Below are 27,294 nucleotides of genomic sequence, written 5' to 3'. Positions count from 1 at the left end.
AGACAGAGAAGGATGCAGGCAGATTGCAATGTTCGATGCACCAAAAATCTTTCTGCAGCCCATCTCCTACAGTTCTGTGAGGTATTCTCTGTTCCCCTCCCCTCTGCAGCTCTGGCGGTGTCTCAGCATTGCAGCAGAAAGGAAGTTATCAGGTAGGAAATTTCCCATTCATCATGCTTTTCCTGACTTAGGGCCAAAAACTTCCCCTTCGTCCCACAGGAGCAGAAGGCCCTGAAAACAGCACACCTGCAGCCATTCTTCTGAAGGAAGTAGGCCTCCACGAGGTCACGTGGGGACATTCACACTCTCTGTGTGCTTCAAACTGCGGGGCTTTTCCCTGTGGCATCATGAATTGCGGGTTTGAGGACCTGGTGGCAGAGGTAAGCCACTGTGCTGATTCACAGGCATAACTTCATCAAACTGCTGCTACAAACCATTGGCTGCAGCGGTAACAACAAAGCAGCTGCACAGCTGCTGTGCTGGGCAAGATTTTTTCCCTCTCGCCTACAGTGAAGAGCCAGTTGTCTCAGACTTTGCACAGTCTATGTGTGTACACATGGGGCATTTGGCACTTAATTTCAACAAGGAGATTAGGATAGAGAAAGAGATACTGGCAGCAAAGAAAATAAAAGAACATATGAGCTGTGATCCCACTAATCTCTCCTCCACCCTGCGGGCACAAAATCCTCTGACTTTGCTGCAGAATCTATGACACCTTGGTGGGCAGCCACATATTTTCATCATCTGTGCACACTGCCTGTTGTCTAGTTTCTAAAATTAAAAGCTACGTCTTGCTGTGCCTGAAGAATTCGTAGCCCTGTTGTGACAGGAAAAAATACCAACTGAACTTCAGACCATGTGAGTTTCCTTGCAACAAATGACACAAATTTTGGATTAGCAACATGAAAAGTGAAGACAGGGCAGCGTCTTCATTAGCTTGCTCATACAGTGAGTGGGGATGGAGGCATGCATTAATATTGACCTGTACCAGAAATGAGCAAAAAGGAGCTGGGATCTGATATGCTGGAAGCCAATAAAAAGAATAATGATGAATAGAGAACAAGAAAAATGAAATGTACCGGGGTCTGTCACTCTCTATATATGTATATTTTAAACCTATTTTAGCACTTATGATGGTTTCTGGATTGACAGCCTAAGAGAAAAACCTATTTTCCCCAGAATGAGTATAGCATAGGCAGTTGCAATGCAAACTTCTCCAGCCTGCCTTGGCAATATGATTTAACCCTGATTTAAAGGGACCACAGAGTGAAAGAGTATCTTGCTCTCCTTGCCTATTCAGTGTTTGGTCTTTCTGGGGTCATCTGCAATAATGGTTTTTGTGTTGCCAGCACTTGCCCTCTAGGAATTGGCATGAGACCACCCACTCATTTCACAGAGGCCACAGAACAGCTGCCAAATTCATTCTCCACCAACCTGTGCTGCATTTACACTGGAGGCACACAGAGGTGAAATACTCTGTATTTTGTTGCCAACCTTCTTGAGCTCTCAGCTCCCCCCTGCCTGTCACTTTCCATTTATTTATTGCTGTGTGTGAAGGGTTTGGGGTTTGAGACCTGAAGATTTGCAGCTTCTGGCTAATGAAAAGATGAGGATTTAAACATTTTTTTTTTTAACATTTCAATTGTTTAAATATTTATTTCATTTTTATTGCTCTGATGTTTTTGAGGGCCCTGGTCACAGTGTGGTAAAGTTGCAATTGGCTACAATATGAGCAGGATCAAGTCCCTCATTCAGAGCTATCACTAGCTGATTTTACCAAGCAAATATAGAGACTTGTGTTGTGCTCCCTAAGTGCTTTGCTGAACCAGGGCCTTAAGAATATGCTTAACTTGAAGCATGGGAGTAGTTGTACTGAAGTCAGCTGGACTGCTCATGTGCTTAAAGTTAAACGTGCTCAAGCATCTTGCTGAATCAAGACCTAATAGGGTGGATCATCGCACCCTAGGAGTTCCACACACTGCAAGACCATGTTTGGGTGAGATAGCACAGCGTGGAGAACTATATATTTTCTGCACTACTGCAAAAAAATATTCAACTTTAGGCATCTATATCCAATAGACATCTAAATAAAAGTGACTTGACATTGACCTGGTTGAGCTACCTGTACCAGACAATCACTACACTGCTGTGTTTTGACTCTCACTGGGCCCATGTGTTTTTTTTTAAGCACCACTTGGTCCCTGGGTAGTCTCTGGCACCCTTCCTTGGCACAGACTCTCGGTCTGATACCCCTCATTGGAAGTGGGGGCCCCACGGCACAGCTCCTCTAGCCCTGCAGGACCAGTACTGACCTCCAGGACACTCCATAGCTTAGACACATCCTTCTGCAGCGCTCTACCTCAAGCACACTCTTCTTTACAGCTTCCCTTCTCAAATCGTCACATCGGATCAGTTCACCACCCTGAAAGACTTTGTTTGGGTGAAATGGCACAGTATGGAAACCTGTACATTTACAGCACTATGGTAAAAATATTTAAATTTAGACATCTAAATCCATGATTAGCACCTAAATAAAAGTGACTAGATATTGCTGAGGAACCCCAGCTCCCACTGACTTCAGCTGGAGTTGGATTGCAAATCAAGACATTTTTATTTAAGTGCCTTAACATGGATTAAAGTGTCTAACTTTAGGCATCTATATTTAGCTATATGCAGGTCAGATGTAGCACCATTGACCCTAATTGCTTTCACCGAACAATTAAGGTAACTTTTTGCTTTCTTTAGATGCATTTCTCTACAGCCTGCGGATATTTTAGTTTCAGTCCTCAGACCATATATGGACTCATTCTCTTGTCAGTTAGGTCAGCTCCATCAGCTAAGTACATTTTGGAGCTGACCTTTTGTAGCTACGTTTATTAATACCATATGAGGAAACAAAGGTTTTTCTACAGTAAAATATTATAGTGGATTATTCTCTTGTACCCCTACGGGGTCATCTAACCATTCTAATATTTCTTGACATAGCCATGTCATCTGAAAAAACAATTAATCCAAACTTTAGCTGAAATATTAAATCACAGGATCTTCACTGTAACAATAATTCATGCATCTGGACAAATCCTTCTGGAGTCAGATAATGTCCATCTGACCCTTAAAGAGGTCGAGAAGCAGAGAGTGACAGGCATCCGACTGAAATAAATGCAAGTTATGAAGTGGTTACCAAGAAAACTTTATGATGTAAAGAGATGGGGTAGCTATGGCAGAAAGATATCAGAGCCCTATTATTCACAGTGTGCATTTGCTATAGATTGGATTTTTGTTGTCTTTCAGACTTATGGAATACAGGAGTCTGGGAAATCAGCCAAGTCACATGCATATATTGAAATAGGTGCAATGTGCATACATGCAAACCACAAGCAGCAAAGAAAAGCATGCTTTAAATGCAGTTCTCACCAAGTATTAAAAGGCCTGCAAAGTTAACTCTCTCTGGGATTCTGGAAGAGAGGCTGTTACAAAGATTGAATTGTCATCACCCTTCAGGAAATTATTGTTAGTGTGACCCAGAGCAGCGAGCTGAAGTTTGGGGCCCTGCAGGTTGTTTCTGTTAGAGGGAGAGGTTGATGAGAGGTCAGGGGCGTCTTTGACGCAAGCCTGTTTATTTACAAAGACTACACAAAGTCTGTAACTTGAGCACAGGCAGAATCAAACAGCAGGAGGCAGTTTCTTTGCTCATGGCGTCAAACCCCTTTCAGCCAGCCCTCAGCCCAATCAGCTTTCTCACTAGGCTTTTCTCAGGGCCATGCTCTCTCCCGGTGGCTGTGTCCGGTGCTTCCTTGCTGCTTTCGCTCTCAGCTTTTCTGGTCTGTCTGTTGTTTCTTTCACAGACACACAAACATTCACAATAAAATAGTCAGCAAAACCCACCTGCCCACATGTGCCTTTGTTCTGGGCAGTGACATGTGCCACAGTTTCAGGGTAACTGCCCCTCTATCCGCCCCTGTGTGGTCCACTCCAGTCACATCTCAGGTCTGCAGCCATTACCTGTCTCTGGGCAGGGACTTTTGTCCAACACCGTTCTGGCCACGGGGTATAAGATTCATAGACTTTAAGGCTAGAAGGGACATCATGATCATTTAATTTGACCTCCTGCACCTTGTAGGCCACAGAACCTCACTCACTCACTCCTGTAATAGACCCCTAACGTGTGGCTGAGTTACTGAAGTCCTCAAATCATGATTTAAGAACTTCAAGTTACAGAGAACCCACCATTTGCACTAGTTTAAACCTGCAAGTGACCCATGATCCATGTTGCAAAGAAAGGCGAAAACCCCCCAGGGTCTCTGCCAATCTGATCTGGGGGAAAATTCCTTCCCAACCCCAAATATGGTGATAAGTTAGACACTGAAAATGTGAGCAAAATCCACCAGCCGGACACCTGGGAAATAATTCTCTGTAGTCGCTCAGAACCCTCCTCATTTACTGTCCCATCATTAGCCATTGGAGATATTTGCTGCAAGGAGTTGCAGATTGGTTACATGCCATTGTAGGCAGTCTCATCACATCATTCCCTCCATAAACTTATCAAGCTCAATCTTGAAGCCAGTTAGATTTTTTGCCCCACTGTTCCCCTTGGAAGGCTGTTAAACTTTTGTCTAATTTTAAGCCTAAATTTGATGGCCAGTTTATATACATTTATTCTTGTGCCCACATTGATGCTTAACTTAAATAACTTCCTCTCCCTGGTATTTATCCCTCTGGTGTATTTGTAGAGAGCAATCACATCTCCCCTAAGCCTTCTTTTGGTTAGCCTAAACAAGCCTAACAAGCCTCTTTGAGTCTCTTCTCATAAGGCAGGTTTTACATTCTTTGGATCATCCTAGTAGCCCGTCTCTGAACCTGTTCAAGTTTGAATTTATCGTTCTTAAACATGGGAGACCAGAACTGCACACAGTGTTCCAGATGAGGTCTCACCAGTGCCTTGTATAATGGTGCTAACACTTCCTGTCTCTACTGGAAATACCGTGCCTGATCCATCCTACGACTGCATTAGCCTCTTTCACAGTCATGTCACATTGGTGACTCATAGTCATCCCATGATCAACCAATACACCCAGGTCTTTCTCCTCCTCTATCACTTCCAACTGATATGTCCCCAGTTTATAGCAAAAATTCTTATTAGTCCCTAAATGCATGAACTTGCACTTTGCACTATTAAATTGTATCCAATTTCTATTACTCCAATTTACAAGGTCATCCAGATCTTCTTGTATGTTATTCTGGTCCTCCTCCATACTGGCAATACCTCTCAATTTTGTGTCATCCGCAAACTTTATTAGCACATATGCACTTTTTGTGCCAAGGTCAGTAATAAAAAGGTTAAATAAGATGGGTCCCAAGCCGATCCCTGAGGAATTCCATTAGTAACCTCCCTTCAGCCTGACAGTTCATCTTTCAATATGACTCATTGTAGTCCCCCTGTGACCAGTTCCTTACCCACCTTTCATTTCTCATATTAATCCCCATCTTCTCCAATTTTAACTAATAATTTCCCATGTAGAACTGTATCAAATGCCTTACAGAAATCCAGATAGATTAGATCTACTACATTTCCTTTGTCTAAAAAAATCAGATATCTTCTCAAAGAAAGAGATCCGGTTGGTTTGGATGCATTTGACAAAGTGGGTAGCAGCCCATGAAAGCTTATGCCCGCAAAAATTTGTTAGTCTTTAAGGTGCTACAGGACTCTCATTATTTTTGCTGTATACAGACTAACACGGCTACCCCTCCGGAACTTTTGACTTCCTCTTGTCTTTCATCTTCCTAAACATGCTGTTTTGTTGTTTTTTGTTCTCTCCTGGCATCACTCTGCTGAAGAAATCTTCAAACTAGGAAAAGAATCTGCCCTGATGGACACTGATGCCCCTGCAGAGTCTCATAGGGGATTAGGAGCCAAAATAGGGTGCATACATTACCCTACTTGCTCAATTATTTCCTTATTTAGGGTAATGTCTCTTTTGTGTAACTGCTAACGGTAATTATCTTTATTTTCAGTCCAACTGTATCTTTTTGCCTTCTATGCACAAGCTCCCTTACCAGTTCTTAGTGAAACTAGACCTGTTTCCATAAATCTTCCTGTGCTCTCTGTGCATCAGAGGTTAGTGAATTACTCCCACATGAAGTTTATATATAGTTTTCTACCTACGCCAGGGATTCTTGAGAAAAGATGGAAGCACCGGGGGTGGCACCAGAACTTCCAGTTCCTCAGCTGGTGTAAATTAGCATAGCTCTTTGGACTGGCCCATTGTTTGTTTGTGTGAACTGCACACTATAGTTTAAAGAAGGCAAATTTGACTGATTGTGTATTTCTCAGCCTCCTTGTCCCCTTTGAAGCAGCTGGAACCCTAGGCATGCCAGGAGGAACAGTCTGCAGCCATCCTGAGGGGAAATAAAAGGCTCCTTTTGCTCTCTTTTGTCAGCACAATTGTACAAGGGCCAGGAACAATCAAGCCTTTAATGTATCCCTTGTTGAGCATTCACCTTTTGTCTGTCCTTTTTAAGCATATTGCTGAGGTCTGATGGTGTCCCATACATATTTCCTAGGAACTCTGTGTAACCGTTGTGGGTTCTGTGTTTGTACAGAGCCTAGAACAAGGGGGCCTGGTCCATGACTAGGGCTCCTTGGCACTAAGGTGATACAAATGATAATAAAAGAGATCTGAACACAATGTGCTTTCCTTCTTAGTCAGCCTTTCCTGCAAGACTATGACCTTATGCCTTTTCCAGTGCTTCATCAATCAGATAAAGTGACATCTTATTAAAAATCCTAATCAAAATCCAGAAGTTTATATTATAAATATTTCATAGGCTGTAAATTAAACAGCTGCTCTCTTGTGGTAATGCTAATAGCATTGCCCCAGTCTGCTGGGATTCTCATTTACCTGATGCATGTTATGAGCACTGCGGCTCTCTTGTAAACTGCCTCTCGCCTGCATTAATAATGAGCACCAAATGCTGTCGTCTTCCACCCGTACAATTTTGTGTTTTGTTTCACTCATCCCCAAAGCATCTACAGAGGGGTCAAGAGGTGGGAAACCCTGGGAAATGGACTGGGGAGGGGAAATGCAACCATAGGGTAGATTTGGATTGTGAACTCCCACAAAGGACAGGATCAGGAAGGAGAGTTAAGAGCTGAGATTTTGGTTTGGCCCATAGTAAAATTTGGGGTCATTCGCAAAATTTGTAGCTGAGTTCAGATTTCAACATTCCTAAAGTTCAGTGCAGTTACGCATTGTCTGTTCTGATCTATAATTCTGGTCCTGGCCAATCTCTAATATCTAAGCACTGTCTGCAAACCATATTTATTTATCTGATGATAATGCAGAGAGAGAAGAGGATTGTTTACTTTTATATTTATTTAAATACAAAACTTCAGTTCACATCATTTGGTGCAGCATGTTTCATTTCAGACTTCATGCAGCTCACTCAGGGTAAATGAACTACGTGACTAGACAAGCATTAAAACAGCCCTTCCCCCCATGACTTGGTCTTTGGGCATATCTAAGCACTTAAAGGATGGCAGAGAGAGAAGAGTGACTGCTGAGCTTCGATCAGCTCCATCCTTGTTTTCCTTCATACCACTAGAACCTGAGCCTACTTCATTTTACATAATGAACAAGACACAATGCCACTAGTCCTAATTTCACCTGTGGTGAAAACACCAGCTGACCTCAGTAGGAGCAGGATGAGACTCTTAGCGTATGTCTATACTGGGATAAAAGTCGTGCTGCATGGCTGCACCTGGCCAGGGCTATAAAAATTCAATGTAAATGCTCGGGCTGGAGCCTAGGCTCAGAGCCCAGATTCCCACCCAAGCTTGAATGTCTATACTTCAATTTTTAGCCCCGCAGCCTTAGGCCCACGAGCCTGAGTCAGCTGACCTAGGCTCTGAGACTCAGTGCTGGGTTGTTTTTTTTTATCAGTGTAGACACACTCTTAGTGGGCTAAGGAATGTGAGGCAGGCCTGTAACCATGAACAGAAGATAAATGTAGCTGACTGAAACGTGGCTGCTTAAATTAAGGTCATATTTGCTATTGCATTTCATATTTCTCTCATTTATTTGGCTCCTGTGTTGCTATGGTTACTTGTTACTGTTGCTCAAAAAGGTCCATTTCAGTCCATCAGGGAAATACTGAATGTGGGCAGTTAAAAAACAAAACAACTAAAATACAGCATTATCTATAACAAAGATCTCCAGAGTGGCTCAAATCTATTAAGTGAATACTGCAGGTACTGAGGTAATTTCCCACTCAGTTTGGGCTCGTAATATAAATGATGATCTTTGCTGATTTCTCTGTATAAACACCCATCTATACCAGTTGAGTATCTGGCCTTGTAACTGAACAGGGAATGTAATACTAATACTGTAATTAACCCCACTTCCCAGTGGCGGCTGTAATGTTGTGAGATACCAGCCCCTCTGGTGTTTGGTAACATGCTCTGTTTATCACCAGTTCATAGGTAAGTGCTCTAGGGAATCTGACATATTATATATATATTTAGGCACAAATATTTTTCTAAAGCATCTAAGATTTTGGTTCCATCTTGCCTTTCTCTCCATCTGCTAGGTGTAAGTGCTGACAAGTGAGGCAGCAGTTCGCCTACTGCTGTGTTCAGTGGAGCCACTCTGACTGCCATGCTGTCTTTGTCCAGCCTCCAAGCTACTTGGTAATTTGTCCAGGTTGCCTGAAGAAGCTGCACTTTTCACAGACATCCCAGGCATTTGCATTGTGGCTGGCAGTGGAATCCTGCTCATAGCCATTATTAAAGGGACTCAGGGAATCCAGACAGCCATAACAGAATTGAAACAGTAAAGAGCTGCACAGAAGGTGCCATTTGCGGTGCACAACAGGAAGTTTAATTGATCACACAAAACCCACAAACTAGGGTACATAGTTCTTCAGAGCCACCTCCAGACACCTTCTCTATAAACCATATCCCATGTGTAAAGCACTCCTTTAGCACCGCGAGCACTAGTCTCTACAGGAGCTAGTCTATTCTGAGTTCAGAGGATTCCTTGCCTAGGGCTGCCAGAAACTAAGAAGTGTAAATTCCCTAGGCACAATTACTTCAACTACTGTCACAACTCAACAGCTTCTAACCCTGTCCCCAGGGCCGTGCAGTACTGGGGTTTAAAGGTATCAGAATAATTGGGTTTCTCTCTGCACTGTCCTCTTGCTGGGCATGTGCATTTGCCCCCTCGCCTCCTGTTTGCATCCTGTGACCTCTGCTCAGCCAGGTGAAGAGAAGGCATCCATGAATGAACTAGATGGTTCATTACAACAATATAGGCACCGTTAGCCATTCTACTGTAAAGTTCTTTGCCTCTATCTGTAGAGGAGTGGGGATGATTATACAATATGGGCCTGATTCGGGTTCTGCCCTATGCCTCTGAAAGCGTTCAGGCAGTGCTTTCCCCGCCCTCTAGAGGGTTTAAGCCAGAAACCCCATCTTTATACTCCCTAAACAGAAGCAGGAGGGGGATCATAGTAATGCCAATGATGGCAGGCACTCTAAAGAAGGGACAGCATGTGGGGCCCTCACTCTGTCCACACTGGCTGGCAAGCTGACCTGGTGCAGATGTTACACCTCCAAAACTGTAGGCCCCATTTCTTGGCATGGTCCCCGCAGCACCCGTGAGACAGTCTATCTGCCTCTGTCCTCCTCACAGTCAAAATGCCTGTGAACACAACCAGCGATACAATGATCCTCTGAATTCATCCCTGCAATATGGCTGGGGCTTAGCCACTCTTACATAATAGCTCTTACATTACAGGCTGAGTGTATCACACAGCACTGGCATAGCAGTTGGTGGCTATGGTAGCCAAGGGTAAAAGGTATGAAGTGTATTTAGGATATAGAGGTGAAATATAAGGATTAATTAATGTTGTAACACTGGGCCTACAGGCCTGAAGCCTGTAAAATATTTAGCTTAGCAAAATTAGGCCTTGGGATTTAGGACAAGTTAGCATAAGTAAGTTAATAATAAACCTACTGTGTTTATGCCTATGTGTGTGATATGCTGATGTTTTGACATTTACTGCTGAGTTTGGATACTAATGTCAAGGAGAGAACAGTAGACACCACAAGACAACTGTTGGTAGACACACGAGATGACTGTTGGTAACCAGGGAGAAATGTTAGAGACTTCCTTAAGGTAACCCATTGTTACCATGGTCATATGGTCATGTAAATGTTAATGAGTATAAGGGGAACTAACAAGTTAGCCTAGGAAATATGTGGCACCCTAAAAGTAGTGGGGTGTGGAAGTTCAAATAAGGAAAAGGGGTTAAAACCTTCATAAATGTGTCTGACCTCCATTGGGCATCAGCATAATGCATTATAGAAGCTACATCCCATCCTGCACGCCGTGGTGGGGGGAGATACCAGGCTGATAATCCTGGGTGAGGATGAGGATGTAGGCTTTTTCCACAAGGCATGACGTGAGTAATGCACATATTGTGCATTCTTTATTGGTCTCTCTCTCTCCTTTACCAAATTGCTGTGTGTGTATTGTTTGTTTTGTTGATAAAAGTAAGTATTATAGAAAGAGCACTAGGCAGTCTCTGTTGTGCACCACGGGGTTTCCCTTTCGATTAATCACCTTTCTACTGTAGAAAGCCTTGGGGGCTGAACTTTTACAGATTAAAGTAGGGGTGAACCCTCACCTTGAAGTGGGTAATTGGTTAAAGTAACTGTAGCCGGGAGTGGTGGTCCCCCTCGGAAAAGGACCCAGAGGGGGAGCTGGACCCACCCTGGCTGGTAGAGCCCTGAAGGAAAACCCCTGACCAGAAGCAGGTGGGCGGGTTCAGGCCATCAGAAGCCCCAGGGACACCACCTGCCCGAAAGCAGGGGGTGGATCCAGGCCTTTAAAACCCCGGCCTGCGAGCTCAGTCAGGTGGAGATGGCCGAGGGAGAAGGATGCCTCTTCCTGGAGGCGCCCAGCTAAAACCAGGCTAGAGACCCATGCTGACAGGGAGTGGCTGGTCTTACCCACCACCTGGGAGCCGGAGGAGGGCCCACCGGAGTAGTACAGAGCCTGGGACCCGAAGAACCTACTGGCCCTGCCCGGGGGCTGGAGGACCTGGAGGAGCTGCCCTCTGTGGAGGAACCCATGGAGTTGCCAGAGCTGCCACCCGTTGATGAGGAGGGCCTTGTGGGACTACCACACCCCAGTGACCCGAAGGAGGCAGGTACCTGGGGGTCCAGGGAGGAAGAAGCCCAGGGGCAGCCATAGGCCGTGGCTGAGTCTGGGGCAACCTGGGCAGTGTGTTGCAGCAGGAGCCCCGCCAACCCTGTGGCAAACGCCTTTTGCCACTGCGAGTGCCCTGGGCTGGGACACAGTGGAGATGGATGGGCCTGCGTCCCCCTTCCCTAGCAACCCCGAGAGAGAGAGCCTCACCCTCCATATTGCTCCAGAGAGTGGGCCTGCTTATTTGCCAGCCCCACCTGAGGGCCTGGCAAAAGATTGCCTGCCCGGGAAAAAGATTTGAGACTGCTCCCTGGCAGGAAATAGCCGGGAGGGGTGTTCCCCCTCGGAGAAGGACCCAGAGGGAGAACCCTAGATGCTGCCCCCCCTCACAGGGGCCCGTCCACAGTAACCCATAATGATAGATAAGGTTTCAGTACATAATAACCCAGTGCAAACCTTTCCATGCAGCAAGTATTTATAGGCTGCCTTGTAAATGACTCTGGAGATTTAAGACACTTGCATAACAGCTGTATGAGTTAGAGCTGAAAGCCTCTCACATAGCCGTAGGGCTGATATGGCTGCTCATGAGGATAAAAATTGTATTTCTATGTGGTGCCAAAATGTTGTTTGCCACACACCCTCCTATTTTCCTGTAAGGAAACAGAATTTGACGATGCATCTGATGAAGTGGGTTGTGGCCCACGAAAGCTTATGCCCACAGAAATTTGTTAGTCTTAAAGGTGCTACAGGACTTTTGTTGTTTTTGCTGTATACAGACTAACACAGCTACCCCTTTGGAACGTGTTAATGGTATAACAGAATGCGTTATACTCAGTGACAGCTTCACTGTCTCCAAAGTGTCTTGATGTGATGGCAGACCTTACAATTCTTCATCTCCAGATGTTACGCAATATATGGCTAACAGTTATAAGGAAAAATCTAGACAATTACAAGGATGATCACACTCCTCTTTTTGCCACTGATGAATTCTGTTAATTCATGGGTGTTATGTCATACTCCAGAAGAGCCACCAAATTCTTCCAATGAAAAGAGTTACACACTGACAGCTTCTGAGGATCAGCTGCTCTGGCACTCTTTAAGCAGTAACCATTCCAGCAGTGCATTACCTGCTCCAGTGGCATGTTGAAGAAGGAATGACAAGAAGGGACAGGGTTGGTGGAAAAGGAGGAAAATAAGAGGGCATTCTTGTGTAAAATATGTGGAAAGGCAGGGCAATTTTTAATTAGGTTGCTAGGATTTCCTCTCAAGTTTATCAGATGGACAATGTTGCCTTAATGTTACTCCTTATATAGCTAACAATTATAAGGAAAAATCTAGAAATCTTCCTCTGCTTCAGTCTCAAGTGATGCCCAGGGAAGAATTCAAAGAGGAGGAAATCAAATGAGTTGAGATAAAACAAACAAAAGAAGAAAACAACCCTGGAAAAGGCCAAGGACTGACCTTTAGGGAGCACTAGTGTAGGCTGTGGTGGGCTAGCTATAAAGGAAAGTCACAAAAATAAAGGAATTGGATAGACAGGCATTGAACAAGAAGGGCAAAGTGTCTAAGACTCCAGCAAACTGTACCAATTGACTGAAGAGATTGTCATGGTTGATGCAATGCTGGAAGTCAGGAAGGATGAGAGGGGAGGGGGTTCCCAGGCCAGACTACAAAAAGAAGATTCTCTAGGAGATTCACTGGAGCACAATTAAAAGGGTACATTTGATTAATCAAAAGGGGTAAGAGCAAAACTGGAAATGATCAAGGGTTGTTGTTTGGGAGAGAAGGTTAGCTAAATAAGATGATTTTCTCCAGAGATTTAGTACTGTGGGCACTGGTCCCGATCCAAAGCCCACTGAAGTCAATGAGAGTTTTTCTATTGACTTGAATGGGCTTGGGATTAAGCCCTCAGACTGCAAGCTTTCTCTAGATGAGTTTGTGAAGTTGCTCAGTTTGATCTGCTGATTACATGGTGATTTTAAAATGAAAAGCCTGAGGAAAAACCTTCTTTTCTAAGACTAAATAGAATAAATGAACAAGATGTTTACTGCATGATCAGGTCACATGTTATGATACTGCATCATCAGGGTCCTTGGGGTTTTGTTTTGTTTTATTTTTATTTGTTTTGCAACTGTTTTAGGAATTTGGTTTATCTAAATTCTACCGTTTACTCTGAGTTTGGATTCCACTTGGGACATCCTCTGTCTTGATCTGGATGATTAAAATAAGAACACTTATGTCACGCTGGCAGGATTTTGGGGGGGGGGGGGGGGGAATGGCTGCAGCACTGGCCTGCTTAATGGCCCTGTCACGCTGGCTGGATAAGGGGGGTCCTTGAGGTGTATTCAGGAGCTCTGATTACTCCCTTCTACACCTGTCTCGCGCTGGGGGTGTCACGCTGGCTGGATTCGGGGGGGGAGGGGGGGCATTTATTATAATATTTAACATCAGTATGTCAAAATCATAATTCATGTGAGATAATGCCATGTCAGGTACTGTTAGAAAGGCTATAATGTGCTAAGTAAGATGATGATGTTTATGTTCATGTGTTATGCGTGTAATGGAAGTTATGGCTACGGTTGATATATCTGTATTTCAAATTGTGCTGTATCTGGGTAACGCTCCAGACAGGATGGCTGCAGGGATGGCCTACTTAATGGTCCATTAAGACATTCACAGGTGCAAGGGGCCCAGGGGGAGAAGCCAGGGATATACCTGATGAGTCACCAGGACTTGCTCATGTGACTCTGGACTCCATTTTGGTTCCTGTGAAATTCCACAAGCAGCATGGCAAGGGCCAGAGGACATAAAAGGCAGGTGCCCAGGATCCATTTTGTCTTCACTCGGTTTCAGCCACCTATCTACCTCTGGATCAAGTCATCTGCAACTGAAGCTGTGAAGCAAAGGACTGAGACACATCCAGATACTGGATGTATACCAGAGGGACTATACAAGCCGCAAACTCCACAATTCTTCTAGAAACCTGATATATATGGACTTTCAACTCATTTGTATGTATCTGATTGCTTTAATCCTTTAACATTTCTCTTATAGTTGGTTTCTTTTTATAATAAACCTTTAGTCGTAGTTACTAAAGGATTGGCTGGCAGCATGGTATTTTGGATAAGATCTAAACTTATATTGATCTGGTACTGTGGCTGACCTTTTGGGTAAAGAGCATAGAGTTTTAAATATCTGGTCTCTTTACTGGACCTAGTGGCTGATTGGGAACCAGAGACTGAAATGCAGTAAAGGGGGCTGTGTATATTTTTATTTTGGCTTCTTGATAACTGGTGTGGGGAATCAGAAGCATTGTTTGTGGCTGGTTGGGAAGTCTGACTTCAGTGTCACCCACCAGTGCTAGGAGAATCTGCTCTCCTTTTGAAGCCTGCCCTGACCTTGGCATTTTCAGGTGGCTACCCTAGGCACGGACAGGTCACAACTTAGTAACAGAACAAATAAATGTGCTTCAATAAGTTAATTTTGCAGGGCACATATATTGTCTTGAGTGGCCTTGGATTGTTGTGCAAGTGTGTGATGCCATGAAAAGGCACTGTTGTGCTGGCTTATAAAGCGTGGTAAGGCTCAGGAGATCATTGGTGGCTTTGCATGCATGGGGTTCCCAAACTGTATTGGGACAATTGATGGGACCCAGGTGCCTCTTATTTGCCGCTCTTCCCCCTCCAACCAGAGTGCAGAATTTATAAAGAGAAAGGGGGTATTCCTCCATGGTGCTCCAAGGGCTGGCTGACTGCACTGGCAGATTTGCAGATATAAATACAGTGGTGTCTGGAAAGGGCCACAGTGCTAGGAGCTTTCTGAACTCAAGGCTATTTACCTTAATGGAGAAAGGACTTTTTGCCCCTAGGATCATCATGGACACTAATGGTGTGGATGCTGCTACAGTTATCCTGGGAGACCCAGCTTATCACGTGCTTCCCTAGTTAGTGAAGCTGTTCACAGGCTGCTTGGATAGAAGGAAAGAGCTGTTTAACCACAGCCTCAGTAGTTACAGAGTGGTAGTGGAGCATGCATTTGGCCATTTGAAAGGAAGGTGGCACAGCTTGTGGAATACGTTGGAAGCAACAGAAGAAACCATGCCAAAGATCCTAGCAGCATGTAGTTTTTTTGCACTGTGTTTGTGAGAGTAAGGGAGAATGCCTTAGCGATAGGTGAGAGGCTGAGGAGCAGAAACTTGCTCAGCAATTTGAGCAGCCAGCAAGGCATCCAATAGAAAATGGGAGCAGCCGGGGCAATCCTATCGGGGATGGCTAATGCTCATACTTTGAGTCTCAGGGCTGAAAATGCGCAGCTGTGTATCCCACCATTAACTTGTGGAGGGGGGTTGGGATGGATTGTGAGCTGTGCTGTGTTGTTTATGGGTGGTGCAAAGTGAACATTGTGGCAGCCTTTACCTTGCGACTGCGCCTAGATATCGGAATCTATGGATTTTTCTATGAAAAATGCATTGACAACTCTTTAGAAATGCATTTTCAACAGTTTGTATTATTAAACGCTGCATTGTGTAACAAACCGATGTACCAGTGCAATTAGAACAATAGTGAAAGAAAAATGCAAAGTGCAGAAAACAAAAAAAAGAAACCAAGATTGAAAGTGAAGTAGTGCAGTGGAGGGGAGAACACAACAAAGGGAGCCGGGGGATTCAACTCACAGACGATTATATGCCAGCCTGTGCCTCTGCATCTTCTCGTTCTTGGGCCTTCCAACCATGACTGGCAAGTTATTAGAGGTATTAGATGACACAAAAGAGCTGGGCTCTCAGGTGCAGCTGATCTCACTGCTCTGAACTTAAGTCTATGCAGGGAATGGCCTCTGGGAGCACTGCTGCAGTAGTCCAGCTGGGAGGAGTTGGTGTTCCCTGTATTGTCTAGGGGCTGCAGAACATGGCTGGGTCCTGGTTTAAAGCTGCATTGCCTGTGCCCTGAAGTCTGTGTGTGTGGCCATAGAGCATTCTGGCTCTGTGTTGCCTCTGGGAGTTGCCTCTGCATCGGCCTGTCTTTTTCAACACTGTCTTCTGCCGTGACGAATTCTATCCCTGGCCATGGTGACACCCTTGTCGGCCACACCAACAATCTCTGTGGAGAGCTCCATCTTTTTATCCCTCTCTGGCCTCAACTACTGCCTCCATCTTTCTGCTATTTTTGTTTTTCTTTGGGACTCTGCAGTCATGTCTGTGAACATTTCCATCCCCTCCTGCCCCCCAAGGTTAGCCAGCTGCTCAGCCACTGATAAAGGCGCTGTCCTTGAGGGTCTGGCTGCTGCAGGAAGCCATGACTATGAGAGTAGGAGAAAACCCACAAGCGATTATTGTTCATGTTCCACAGAGGCTGTGATAGCAGTTTTTATATGCATTTCTGACTTTCCCTCCCCAAGACTCTTTCCAGTCTTGGGGAACCTCAGAGATGGGAAATGGTGTGCATGACAAGGGCTGCACTGGGATTTTTGTCTGTGCAAGGTATGCTGTTTGAGTTTGCTGTTGTATCTTGGAGGCTGGGGTGGTGGGTTGGGAAATATGTTTCCAGTTTGGGTTTGCGGTTTTGCTTATATGGTGTCGGAGGGGATTAGTGGGGGGTGAGCTGGATAGTAATCTTCTCTACATCCCCCTTAGGCTGTCCTGACTCTTGACGGTGTTACACTAGATCAGGTGAGTAGGAGGCAAAAAATGCAAAGGATAAACCAGTTAGATGTGCTGTGAAGTTATTCACCAAGATGGTTCCCGCAGAAGTGCTGTAGGAGTGCACGGGAGTGGCAAGCTATATGGGCGGGTCAGGGGAGAGAATGATGTTGCAGTTCTCAACATAATGTTCAGACCAAAATAAAGCAGAATCTAACACTGAGAAATTGCTCTATCTCCACTGCAAGCATGCTGGAAGTGCAGAGAAAAATATGTAGGGTTCTGCAATGACTGTCTCAAGCATTTCATTGTTCCCAGAGTGTTTCTCTATGTAAACTCGAGGCTACGTTTACACTGACAGCAAAATCGCCGCCACCAGATCGATCTTTCAGGATTGATTGAGTGGTCAGTGTAGACCCACTCAATTGATCAGGAAGTTGACTGAGTAAGCCCACCCCCTCAAGTAGCATAGCACTGAGTCTGTTCCCGTTGGCTCAGCACAATGAGAACAGTGCGCAGAAGGGAAGCTGAGCAGTCGACGTCAGTTACGCAAACTACTCCGCATAGTTTGCATAACTCCCATCGACTGCTGCCGAATCACGCGGTCAGTGTGAACCAGCCCTCAGAGAAGCATTAAATGCTCTGCCATCCCTACGGTAAAGCTGTTTTCCTGTACGAATGCATGTGACAGTGCATTTGTACCTCACCAGGGACCTGTAGTCTTTGTACTTTTATGGGCACCCAGTGTCCATGTCTACCGCATTGAAATGAGATACTATATAAGAATGGTCATAGTGGGTCAGACTAATGGTCCATGTAGCTCTGTATACTGTCTTCCAAGAGTGGCTGGTGCCAGATGCTTCCAAGGGAATGAACAGAACATGGTAATTAACAAATGATCCATCCCCTGTCATCCAGTCCCATCTTTTGGCAGTCAGGGGCTTAGAGATACCATGAGCATAGGGTTAAGTTCCTGACCACCTTGGCTAATAGCCATTGATGGACCTATCCTCCATGAACTTGCCTAACTCTTTTTTGAACCCATTTATACTTTTGACCTTCATAACATTCCCTGCCAATGAGTTACACAGGTTGTCTGTGCATTGTGTGGAAAAAGTACTTCCGTATGTTTGTTTTAAACCTGCTGCCTATTAATTTCATTGGGTGACTCCTGGTTCTTGTTATGGGAAGGGGTAAATCACACACACCTATTCACTTTCTCCATACAATTCATGATTTTATTGACCTCTATCATATCCTGCTCAGTCATCTCTTTTCTAAAATGAACTGTCTCCATCTTTCTAATCTCTCCTCATATGAAAGCTGTTCTATACCACTAATCATTTTTGTTGCCTTTCTCTGTATTTTTCCCAGTTCTAATATATCTTTTTTGAGGTGGGGTGACCAGAACTGTATGCAGTATTCATGGTGTGGGCATACCATAGAATTATATAGTGGCATTATGATATTTTCTGCCTCATTATCTATCCCTTTCCTAATGTTTCCTAATATTCTCTTAGATTTTTTGACGACTGCTGCACATTGAGCAGATATTTTCAGAGAACTATCCACAATAATTCACAGATCTCTTTTTTTGAGTGGTAACAGCTAATTTAGACCCCCATCATTTTGTATGTATAGTTGGGATTATGTTTTTCAGTGTGTTTTACTTTGCATTTATCTTCATTGCATTTCATCTGCCATTTTGTTGCCCAGTCACCCAGTTTGTGAGATTCCTTTGTAACTTTTCACTGTTAGCTTTGGACTTCACTATCTTGAATAATTTTGGATTAGTCTGCAAACTTTGCCACTTCACTGTTTACTCCTTTTTCCAGAACATTTATGAATATGTTGAACTGCACTGTTCCACTACAGATCTTTTGGGAACCCCAATATTTACCTTAATCCACTATGAAAACTGACCATTTATTCCTACGCTTGGTTTCTATTTTTAAACCAGTTACTGATCCATGAGAGGACCTTCCCTCATATCGCAGGACTGCTTACTTTGCCCAAAAGCCTTTGGTGAGTGACCTAGTCAAAGTTTTCTGAAAGTCCAAGTACACTATATCCACTGGATCATCCTTACGCACATTTGTAAACCCCCCTCAAAAAAAATCTAGTAAATTGGTGAAGCATGATTTCCCTTTACAAAAGCCATGTTGACTCTTCCCCAACATATCATGTTCATTTATGTGTCTGATAATTCTGTTTTTACTATAGTTTCAACCAATTTGTTTGGTACTGAAGTGAGGCTAATTAAGAAAATAGATAATTAAGTACAATAGTCACAATTGCAAAGGTGGGGAAACTGAGGCCAACAGGTGACCCAAAAGTATAATTAAATGGCAGAGCCAGGATTAGAACTCAGGATCTCTTGACACTCAGCCCCCACTTCCTTTAGGTAAATAGCACCAAATATTTGATAACATGTTATAGCTGCTCCTGTCCTGCCTACGGATTGGTGGCCATTGTGCAGTTGCTGAGATGGGTGACCATGGGCTTATTAGGAACAAACAGGCTACATAACTATCCATCCCTGTGAACTCTGAAGAGGGCTCCTGATTGGCCAGTTGCCTGAAATGTAACCCCTTTAAGAGGGAAGTAATAGGAATTCAATCTGTGCTGCCCTTCACCTCTTCCACTAGAAGCCATGTGCTGACTGTGTCATATTGGATAGATGTTATCATTAGTTTGTTGTTCTGCTGTTGCATGTTTGTCTATTTATTAGTCCATGCTGTAGCAAAGACACAATGTTAATCATAATGGTCAGTGATCTTAGGGCAGTAAGCAAAGGAGAAACTTCCATCCTGATATTACCAATTCTGTCAGCAGCCTTCAACAGTCGATGCTGGGCTGAGGTGATATTTACTTAACTACAGAAGCTGGCAGAGTGAGTGGAATTTTCTTAAAATGGTTCCTTACTTTCCTTTCAGAGATATTGCAGGAGAGTTAGTGCTGGGCACAGCTTTTCCTCCCCATGGGAGACGACTAAAGAATATCATGAGAAGTCATGAGCTACAAGGCCATCAGTATATACATAGCTTCAGAGTTTAAGGCCAGAAGGAACCATTAGACCATCTAGTCTGACCACATGTATATTACACGCCCTTAAAGTTGGCCTGGTTTCCCCTGTATGGAGCCCAGTAACTTGTGTTTGTTTGCCTGAAGTATATCTTGTGTTTTGGCTAAAGCATAACTTCCAGAAAGGCAACTGATTTTGACTAGAAGACATGAAGAATCCACCACTTCCTTGTTCCAATGGCTAATAGCCCTCACTGTTGAAAAGGTGTCTTATTTCTAATCTGAATTTGTCTAGCTTCAGCTTCAAGCCACTGGTTCTTGTTATGCTTTTCTCCACTAGATGACACTTGGTTCTAGGTCTCCTTTTCAACAGACTCTGACCGAACTATTTCCCTGTTCTGACAGTGCCTAGTGCCTAAACAGGTCTGGATGAAAACCAGCTGATTTAGGATAAATCAAGATAAGCACTTTAGTGAAATGGCAAAGGCAATGTCTGTCTTTCAACTGAAGATGTCTAACCACCCGTTTTCAAAGTGGTCTGTAATCGCAGAATGCGATCATACACCTCACTGCTCCTGGATGCCTAGACTTTAGCACAGGCCAGGAGTACATTTCTTAGTCTCTTGCAGTCGAGACAACTGTAACCATTCCTCTGGGATGGAGACCTCATCCCGGTATCTATGACTTTGTACCTTAAATCTGGACTACTGAAACTTGCTTTTCTGAGAGATAACGCTGAGTGCCTCTCTACAGCTTCAACCAGTGCAGCATTGAGGATGCAGGGAAGCATGGGGAGAGCATATCATGGAAGTAGGAACTGCAAGTTACCTTCCAGAGTAAAATTCATGAGTTGGTCAGGAGCTGCATTTCAGACCTTCAGGGTTTCATAGATATCAGAGAGATTATCTCCGCTTATTCCCCCACCTAGACTGAGATGAGAGCAGGCTTCTGTGCCCCTAGGTATATGTCTTGGTATCAGCTTCACAACATTGGAGCTGAGATGTAAAATACATATTTTTGACTAAGCTTTCCATAGCAGGGAAAGCCTCTTCCTCTGATATTTAATCTCTTGCATGCTATTGACTGTCTCACTTTGCTGCAGCTAACTCTGCTGCCTTGAGGAAAGGGTGAGGCAATATGTGATCATCAATTCTTGTCATATCATTTAGTTCTTTTTAACTAGTTTGAAGGGGGCAAAGATAATATGTTGGTGTCACCTTAGAAATATTACTAAGGCTTTCTTTCTGTTGTCTTAACTGGTGGCACATAAGTTTTCCTGATAAAGAAAAAATCAATTGGTGTCATTGTGCTTACTTATTATTCTGGAGTCTGAATCTTAATGCTGCAACTTCTGTTAAGGGGGCAAAGGTGAGCACCTTATAGGAGGGTTACACTATGAAGGGATTGGGTTTTTTCTCCCAGCTATGCCATTTGGGAGATGGGGGTATTAATGCTTTAGTCAAGTCTGGTATGGAATGTAGGTGAATGGCCTGGTGGCCATTTGGTTTACAAGACTAGGACATGCATGGACAGACCATGACTCAATGTCTTGGTCATATCTCATTTTGACTGCCATAACCTCATCCATTGAGGCTTCCTACTCCTCACCCAGGTCTCCTCCAGTCTGTTTAAAAAATACTGCTGCTTTCCTTCCCACCAGTCTGACCACGTCACCTTCCTATTTACTTTAAATTCCACACGGACACGGTCTGGCCCTAGCAGCACAAGTCAGAACAAAACAGCTATACACAAAAGAAGGGGCATCACAGAGTGGACTGTGGTCTTTAAAACTGAAAAGCCTTGTGCACTGAGGGGAGTTTTCAGTAGCTTCTCGAAGGAGAGAGAAGGTGAGAGGCAAACACTAAGGGCCTGCCCAGGTTTCTGTTGGAATTATAGGAGTTTTGTTAATGACTTCAGTGGGCGCAGGATTGGGCCCTAATTGTGAGGCTTACAGGTTTATGAGGCAGCGTAATGGAACCAAATGGACCAGTCAATAAATGATGAAGTGCATATACTTTATTTTATCTTATTGACATGATGGCATTTCAATAATCTGATACTGTCATCTTAGAATGACTTTTAATTGCCAAAGCAAATTCCAGAGAGCTATTGCCTATTGTTAATATGCGGAGTAATCTAACTTGGTGGATATTTTTATGGGCTTATACCCACACATGGTAATTATATGCAACATACACACACTAATGATTTATGTTCTATACAACTGTTCCATGTTTACCTGTGTGTGTATAGTAAGAGGTCATTTTTTCAAGTGTATCTTTTGGCAATATGCTTATGTTATACTACAGACCAAGATTCCAACACCACCATTGACCAGGTACTGACATTTTAAAAAAACTATTAATGAGATAGGCTGCATTCATTGTTGAAGGGGAGCCTTGTTATATAAAAATTACTTGGAAAGATTGCATGCTACTTGATGTGTAGTCTTGAAAGAATTTGAGACAGACATAGCAACTTTAAATATAGACCAGAGCCTTAAGTTTGAATATGTAAGGCATGAGGAGAGAACTTTGGCAGGGTGTATGTAAAATTTTAGAACAACCAAATCTGTCAAAAAAAAAAAAAAAAAAAAAAATCAAATGGTCAACAAAAGAAATATTTAGCACATCATCAAAACCCATGACTAGTATTTAAAATATAATCATTAACTTCATCCTTTTCCTTCCCTCCTCTTTCCCTTCATCATTAGATAAGGTAAGTCACTAGATTAAATAAAGCATGCTCTTTTGCTACTACCTTTAAGGTCTTTCACACTCCATAAAGAGGAGGGATATAGCTTAGTGAGAAGGTTCAGAAGTTCACTCTCTGGCAAATTTAGACTGTAGACTCTAATCTGTGGTATACAAAAGGCAGAAAAAGTGCCAAACATTGAGTGATTTTTTTTCTTTTACAGTTCAACTCAACAAATGTTCCCCATCTTAATAATATCTAATGTGGCTCTCATTAAGCTTAAGGTATTTTTGCAAGCCTTGTAGGTATCCTGCCAGATGGCACAAAACCTAAATGTAATACAATAGTTTGCCTTTTCTAAAGTTACTATGGACTATATCTGCCAATCAAAAAATGTTCTTCCTTTGCCAGCTGTGCCTTGTGGCGATATAAAAAGTTCTGTCAAATAAGTTGTCTCAAAGATGCCCATTGCATGAGGAAAAATAAATTCCTTCTGCCTTGAAGAACATTTAAAGCAGAAAGTCCTAATTAGGTAGAGTGTTATTGAGTTATATTTTGTATAGTGCCAAAAGTATTCCTGTTACTTTCTAGACAAGCACAGATGAGGGCAATGTCCCTGCTCTGGAAAGCTTACAATGTAAAGCCCCAAGCTTCCTAGCAGAGCTGCATGGGTGGGCTCTTGTATGGAAGACAATAGGGCTCCAGGCAGGCACAAGCATTGACTCCCTCGCCTCGGATTGCAGGACTGGACCTTAAAATCAAGTTCCGTCAACCTTATTCGCATTGACTAATAGTTTATTCCATAAGCAGTCCCAGTGAAAGCTCACAGAGTCAGGTCCCACACAACACAAGTAAGAGTGATGGATCCGATCCTATTTAGACACCACAGAGCTAAAGGAAGGGATGCAAAAGAAATGGTGATGTTTAGCATGTGTCTGGTTAATTATAATTTTGGGTGTTTCATTAACACCGGGAGGAAGAGAAGGTTAAGTTTTATAATGATCTTAGAGGACCTGTGATTTAAAGAGGGCCTAGAGGCAGAAAGGATGCCAGTCCAAATCAGGAAAGAAATAAATGGGCTGCATGGAAGAAGATGTAGACAAGGTGTAGAGCTGCTTTTACCATCATAATGATTTTTGATGGGAAATATAATTTCTGGAAAATGTCAATTTTGTCAAAAAAATTAATTTAAATTGCTCCCTGTTGGGAAAACCAAAATAAAATACTTCATTTTGGGTTTCTTTGGCTCTAATTGAAATATTTCAGTTTGTTGAAATGACCTGGAACGTTTCATTATGAGTCAGTTTTACAATTAAACTGCATTTCCCTGTGGTGCCACATGTGAACTGCATCTTGGGTATCTCAAGTCCCCCATTCTCTCCTATAGACTGGGCTGGTGGTTAGTTGTGTCGCTTGGATGGAACTGTATTATTTTCTCTGAAATAATGTCAGTAAATTATGGAGTACAAACTAGGACTCAATAGCTGTTAAATGCAAAAAGTTAGTGAAACATTAAGGCTATGAATTTAAATACACAACAGTCATATGAATGGGTAAATAATTTGTGTAATCCACAGTGTGTCGTATTTGGAAATAATTGTAAGGGCCAGATTTGAATACCCTTCCTAACTTGAACCAGATTCTGATATCCTGATTCATGCTGGGTAGCTCCTTATTCCAGCAGTAGTCTCATTGACTCATTGATATTCACTGTAATTAAGGGTGTAATTAATGGTAGAATCTTGGCCTACTTCTGTATTATATTATTCTCTTTCAAATGTATTTATTTGTGGAAAAAATGCTTTTCAATATTTTAATATTTTTGTTGATGTGTGTCCATTTTTACAGCTGCCAAGGAGCAAAGCTAAGGTAAAGTGGACAATATAAGTTCGTTGGACTTCAGAGCAGTGTAATTTAGTGAGGAGAATTCCACATTTCATGAGAAAATATTTTACTGCAATTTTTTTTATTGGATACTCTTTCACAGTGCTCAGGGGGTTGGAATGTTAGAGTAAGTCCCAGGGGAAACAGGCTAATAGGCAGAGTCCAGGAGATGCAGTTAATGGGGCACGGCCAATGCAATTGACCAGAATTTTCAAATACTTTACTTTGTTCAGTAAATATTATTTTATTTAATTACTGCATATCAGAGTGCAAAGATATTTTGCTCTAGCTATCTCTCTTAGACTAAATGTATACGAACATGAGAAGCTGTAGATATAATAAGTATGTAAGACAGCAACAGGGGCCTATAATTGTAAAGCAAACAATGTAGTCTGGACTTTGTTCAGTTTTTAAAGACCAGAAAATTACTTGTACAGGTCCTGAAAATGAATATGGAGTATTTCAAACCTTTTTGTTTTACATTACGGCTGAAGATATAAACTGGTGAATTTGAAGCACAAAAGAAATGTTTGTAAAATCCAGTTGGTTCCAAAGGGTTTTTACATCTTTCTAACATTAAAACAACTCACCAGAGGAAGAAATAAAATGGTCATATGTAAATCTATCCATTCGCCCAAATGCATAAATAGCCCTCACTGAGGCCCAGTGTAGCCTTTTTAAAATATTTAGTTGGTGATGTCATCACTTTTGTTGCCAATACACTTGTTACTCTCCTCCCTCTGACTACTTTAGTTCCAACACAGAGATTTGGAAGCCACACTGCACTGGGAGATAGGCAGAAGCTGAGGAAGAAATAATATCTACATTGACCTAGGTTCCAGAAACTGCAATAAGTGTTTCATTTATCCTTTTCAGGTAAAATCATGGATTACTTTTTAGGTCTGGATTTTCCTTTGTAGAAATAAAATATGAATCTGACAGAACAACATGAGGACATGGGAATTTGTATAATTGCATTATCATATATTGGGCTTTTAATATTTCATTAGTAAACTAGACAATTTCCAGTTAAAGTTAAAGCCTTCTGTCTTCATTATGGTATGATACTGAGCTTGCTCTTGTTTTCAACATAGCTGTTACTTTCTAATCTAGCTTCTCAATTAAGAGTTTGTTTGCATTGCTGCATTTCTCTTTTTTGCCCAGAGCTTATTTCTCTTTTCTGTTAGTTTTCATTTTTATTTACACAACACACAAATAGGATGAGGTGGTGTGGTTCTCATCACAAATGTTGTCCCTTCTCTGTGTGTGCCTAGAGAAATATACAAAAATCTGGATTTTCTGTGTTTAAGTGACTCAAACAAAAACAATAGCTGATTAAAAGTAATGACATTACTACTGTGAGAGAACTGTAGCAACTTGTAAATGCAGTAAAGTCCGAATAGTTTAAAGAAAATCCTATTTAATCAACTAGCATTAGCCCATGAATTTTATATTTTTCAGAAACAAAACTGTATAATCCTCTCTCTCCCTTTTTAGTCATAACAAAAATCCTTCAAGTTGTTTTCTCTTCCAAGCAGTGCAAAGAAAGGCTAAGTTTAGTGATTCTTCCAAATTATACTTGCAGTATTAAAGCAAAACCAGTATAAGGGAATGAAAAGAGAGAGAGGGGTAAATATTAGAGTTTAAGATTTGAATATTGGAGAAACATGTCTAACTACCTAATTTTAAAATAATGATACAATAACAAATATTTGAATATTAGTAATTTTTAATAGTGATATGTCTGCAGTAAGTATCACTTTAAAAGAATATGGCAGAAGTTTTTTTTAAATAACTGTGCAAGTTAAAGCTGACTTAAAGGATTGCTTGTTATGTGAGATGTATTTTAGGGTGACACTGAGAACATGTTTCTCAAATGATGGAAATCAAAGAAGGTGATAAGCTGGGAGAGATACTCTCTGCTTTTTAACTTCTGCAGCACACATGAACTTTTAGCAATAGAAATAACATTTACTTATACTTATATAAACTCTGTTAGGCTTCCTAGCTTCATATCTGTTTTGTTGGTATCTTTTTTTTTTTTTTTTTTCAGGAGAGGCTCTGACCTGGAGGCTGATCTCAAGGACGCTCCTGGCGGATTTCCTGAGGTTTTCCCTTTGCTTCAACTGTTAGCCTCTGCGCTTCCCCTGATTATTCCTGAAAATGGACCGATCCACACAAGAGCTTTTCCTCAACTTCATGATTGTCCTCATAACTGTGCTCCTCATGTGGATTCTTGTGAAATCTTATCAGGAGTAAAAGACTATGCCATATTCATTGAATGAATTTAAGTATGTGTCTGCAGAAGTATGTGACATCTACTGTACACATGATATTCCCTTCATGTAGATCTAGAATGTAACATTCTTTTTTACTCTAAAACACCTGTTGCCTGTGACAATCTAAGTGTTTTAAATGAGTCTATGACGATGTAATTATTTTATTCTTTGGCAATCTAGCTGTAAAATGTACAAGGCAAGATCCTCAGTAGTTGTTACATGTGATTGTCCCCCCCCAACAATTACTGTCTACATAAACTGAGACAAAAGAAGCATAAACTTACTTAGCTGAAAGAAATATGGAACCTTTTCATTTGTGTACTATTGTACTCTCCTGAATAAAGAAAAAATGTAAGACATGTTTTGTAGTCATTTTTATCCCTTCCTTGAGCTTATAATTTTTCAACAAAGGATATAGTGTGTGTACTTGATAGATACAGTGCAACAGTCATGGACGTTTGGTGGCTTGATTTCCTCTAGTTAAAAAGTACAAATAAAGGTCTAGTCAACTGCCACTGAGTCACAGGGGAACTCGTACTGAGTTACATGAATACCAAATGAGCTGATC

General features: G+C 42.4%; 1 protein-coding gene across 2 annotated transcripts; it reads left to right on the top strand.

The window, feature by feature from the left end:
• On the top strand, positions 1-27,085 carry SLN (sarcolipin). 2 transcript variants are annotated; one of them, XM_067562723.1, is made up of 3 exons: positions 6-152; positions 25,201-25,323; positions 26,501-27,085. In XM_067562723.1, exon 3 carries the CDS (start codon positions 26,611-26,613, stop codon positions 26,704-26,706), a length of 96 nt encoding a protein of 31 aa, XP_067418824.1. In that variant the 5' UTR covers positions 6-152; positions 25,201-25,323; positions 26,501-26,610; the 3' UTR covers positions 26,707-27,085. The 2 variants fall into 2 exon arrangements, with proteins under 2 accessions (XP_067418825.1, XP_067418824.1); XM_067562724.1 differs by lacking the exon at positions 25,201-25,323 and having other exon boundaries at positions 1-152.
• The last annotated feature ends 209 nt before the right edge of the window (positions 27,086-27,294 follow it).

This window comes from Emydura macquarii, unplaced genomic scaffold (genome assembly GCF_026122565.2).
Source record: "Emydura macquarii macquarii isolate MOO-44397 ecotype Brisbane River unplaced genomic scaffold, CSIRO-AGI_Emac_v2 contig_2473, whole genome shotgun sequence".
Lineage (NCBI taxonomy): Eukaryota > Metazoa > Chordata > Testudines > Chelidae > Emydura > Emydura macquarii.
Note: the sequence above shows the minus strand (reverse complement) of the source record. Positions and strands in the feature narration are given on the sequence as shown.

Excerpts from the sequence above, each read along its gene's own strand:
- SLN (XM_067562724.1), top strand. The coding sequence starts at position 26,611 with ATGGACCGATCCACACAAGAGCTTTTCCTCAACTTCATGATTGTCCTC.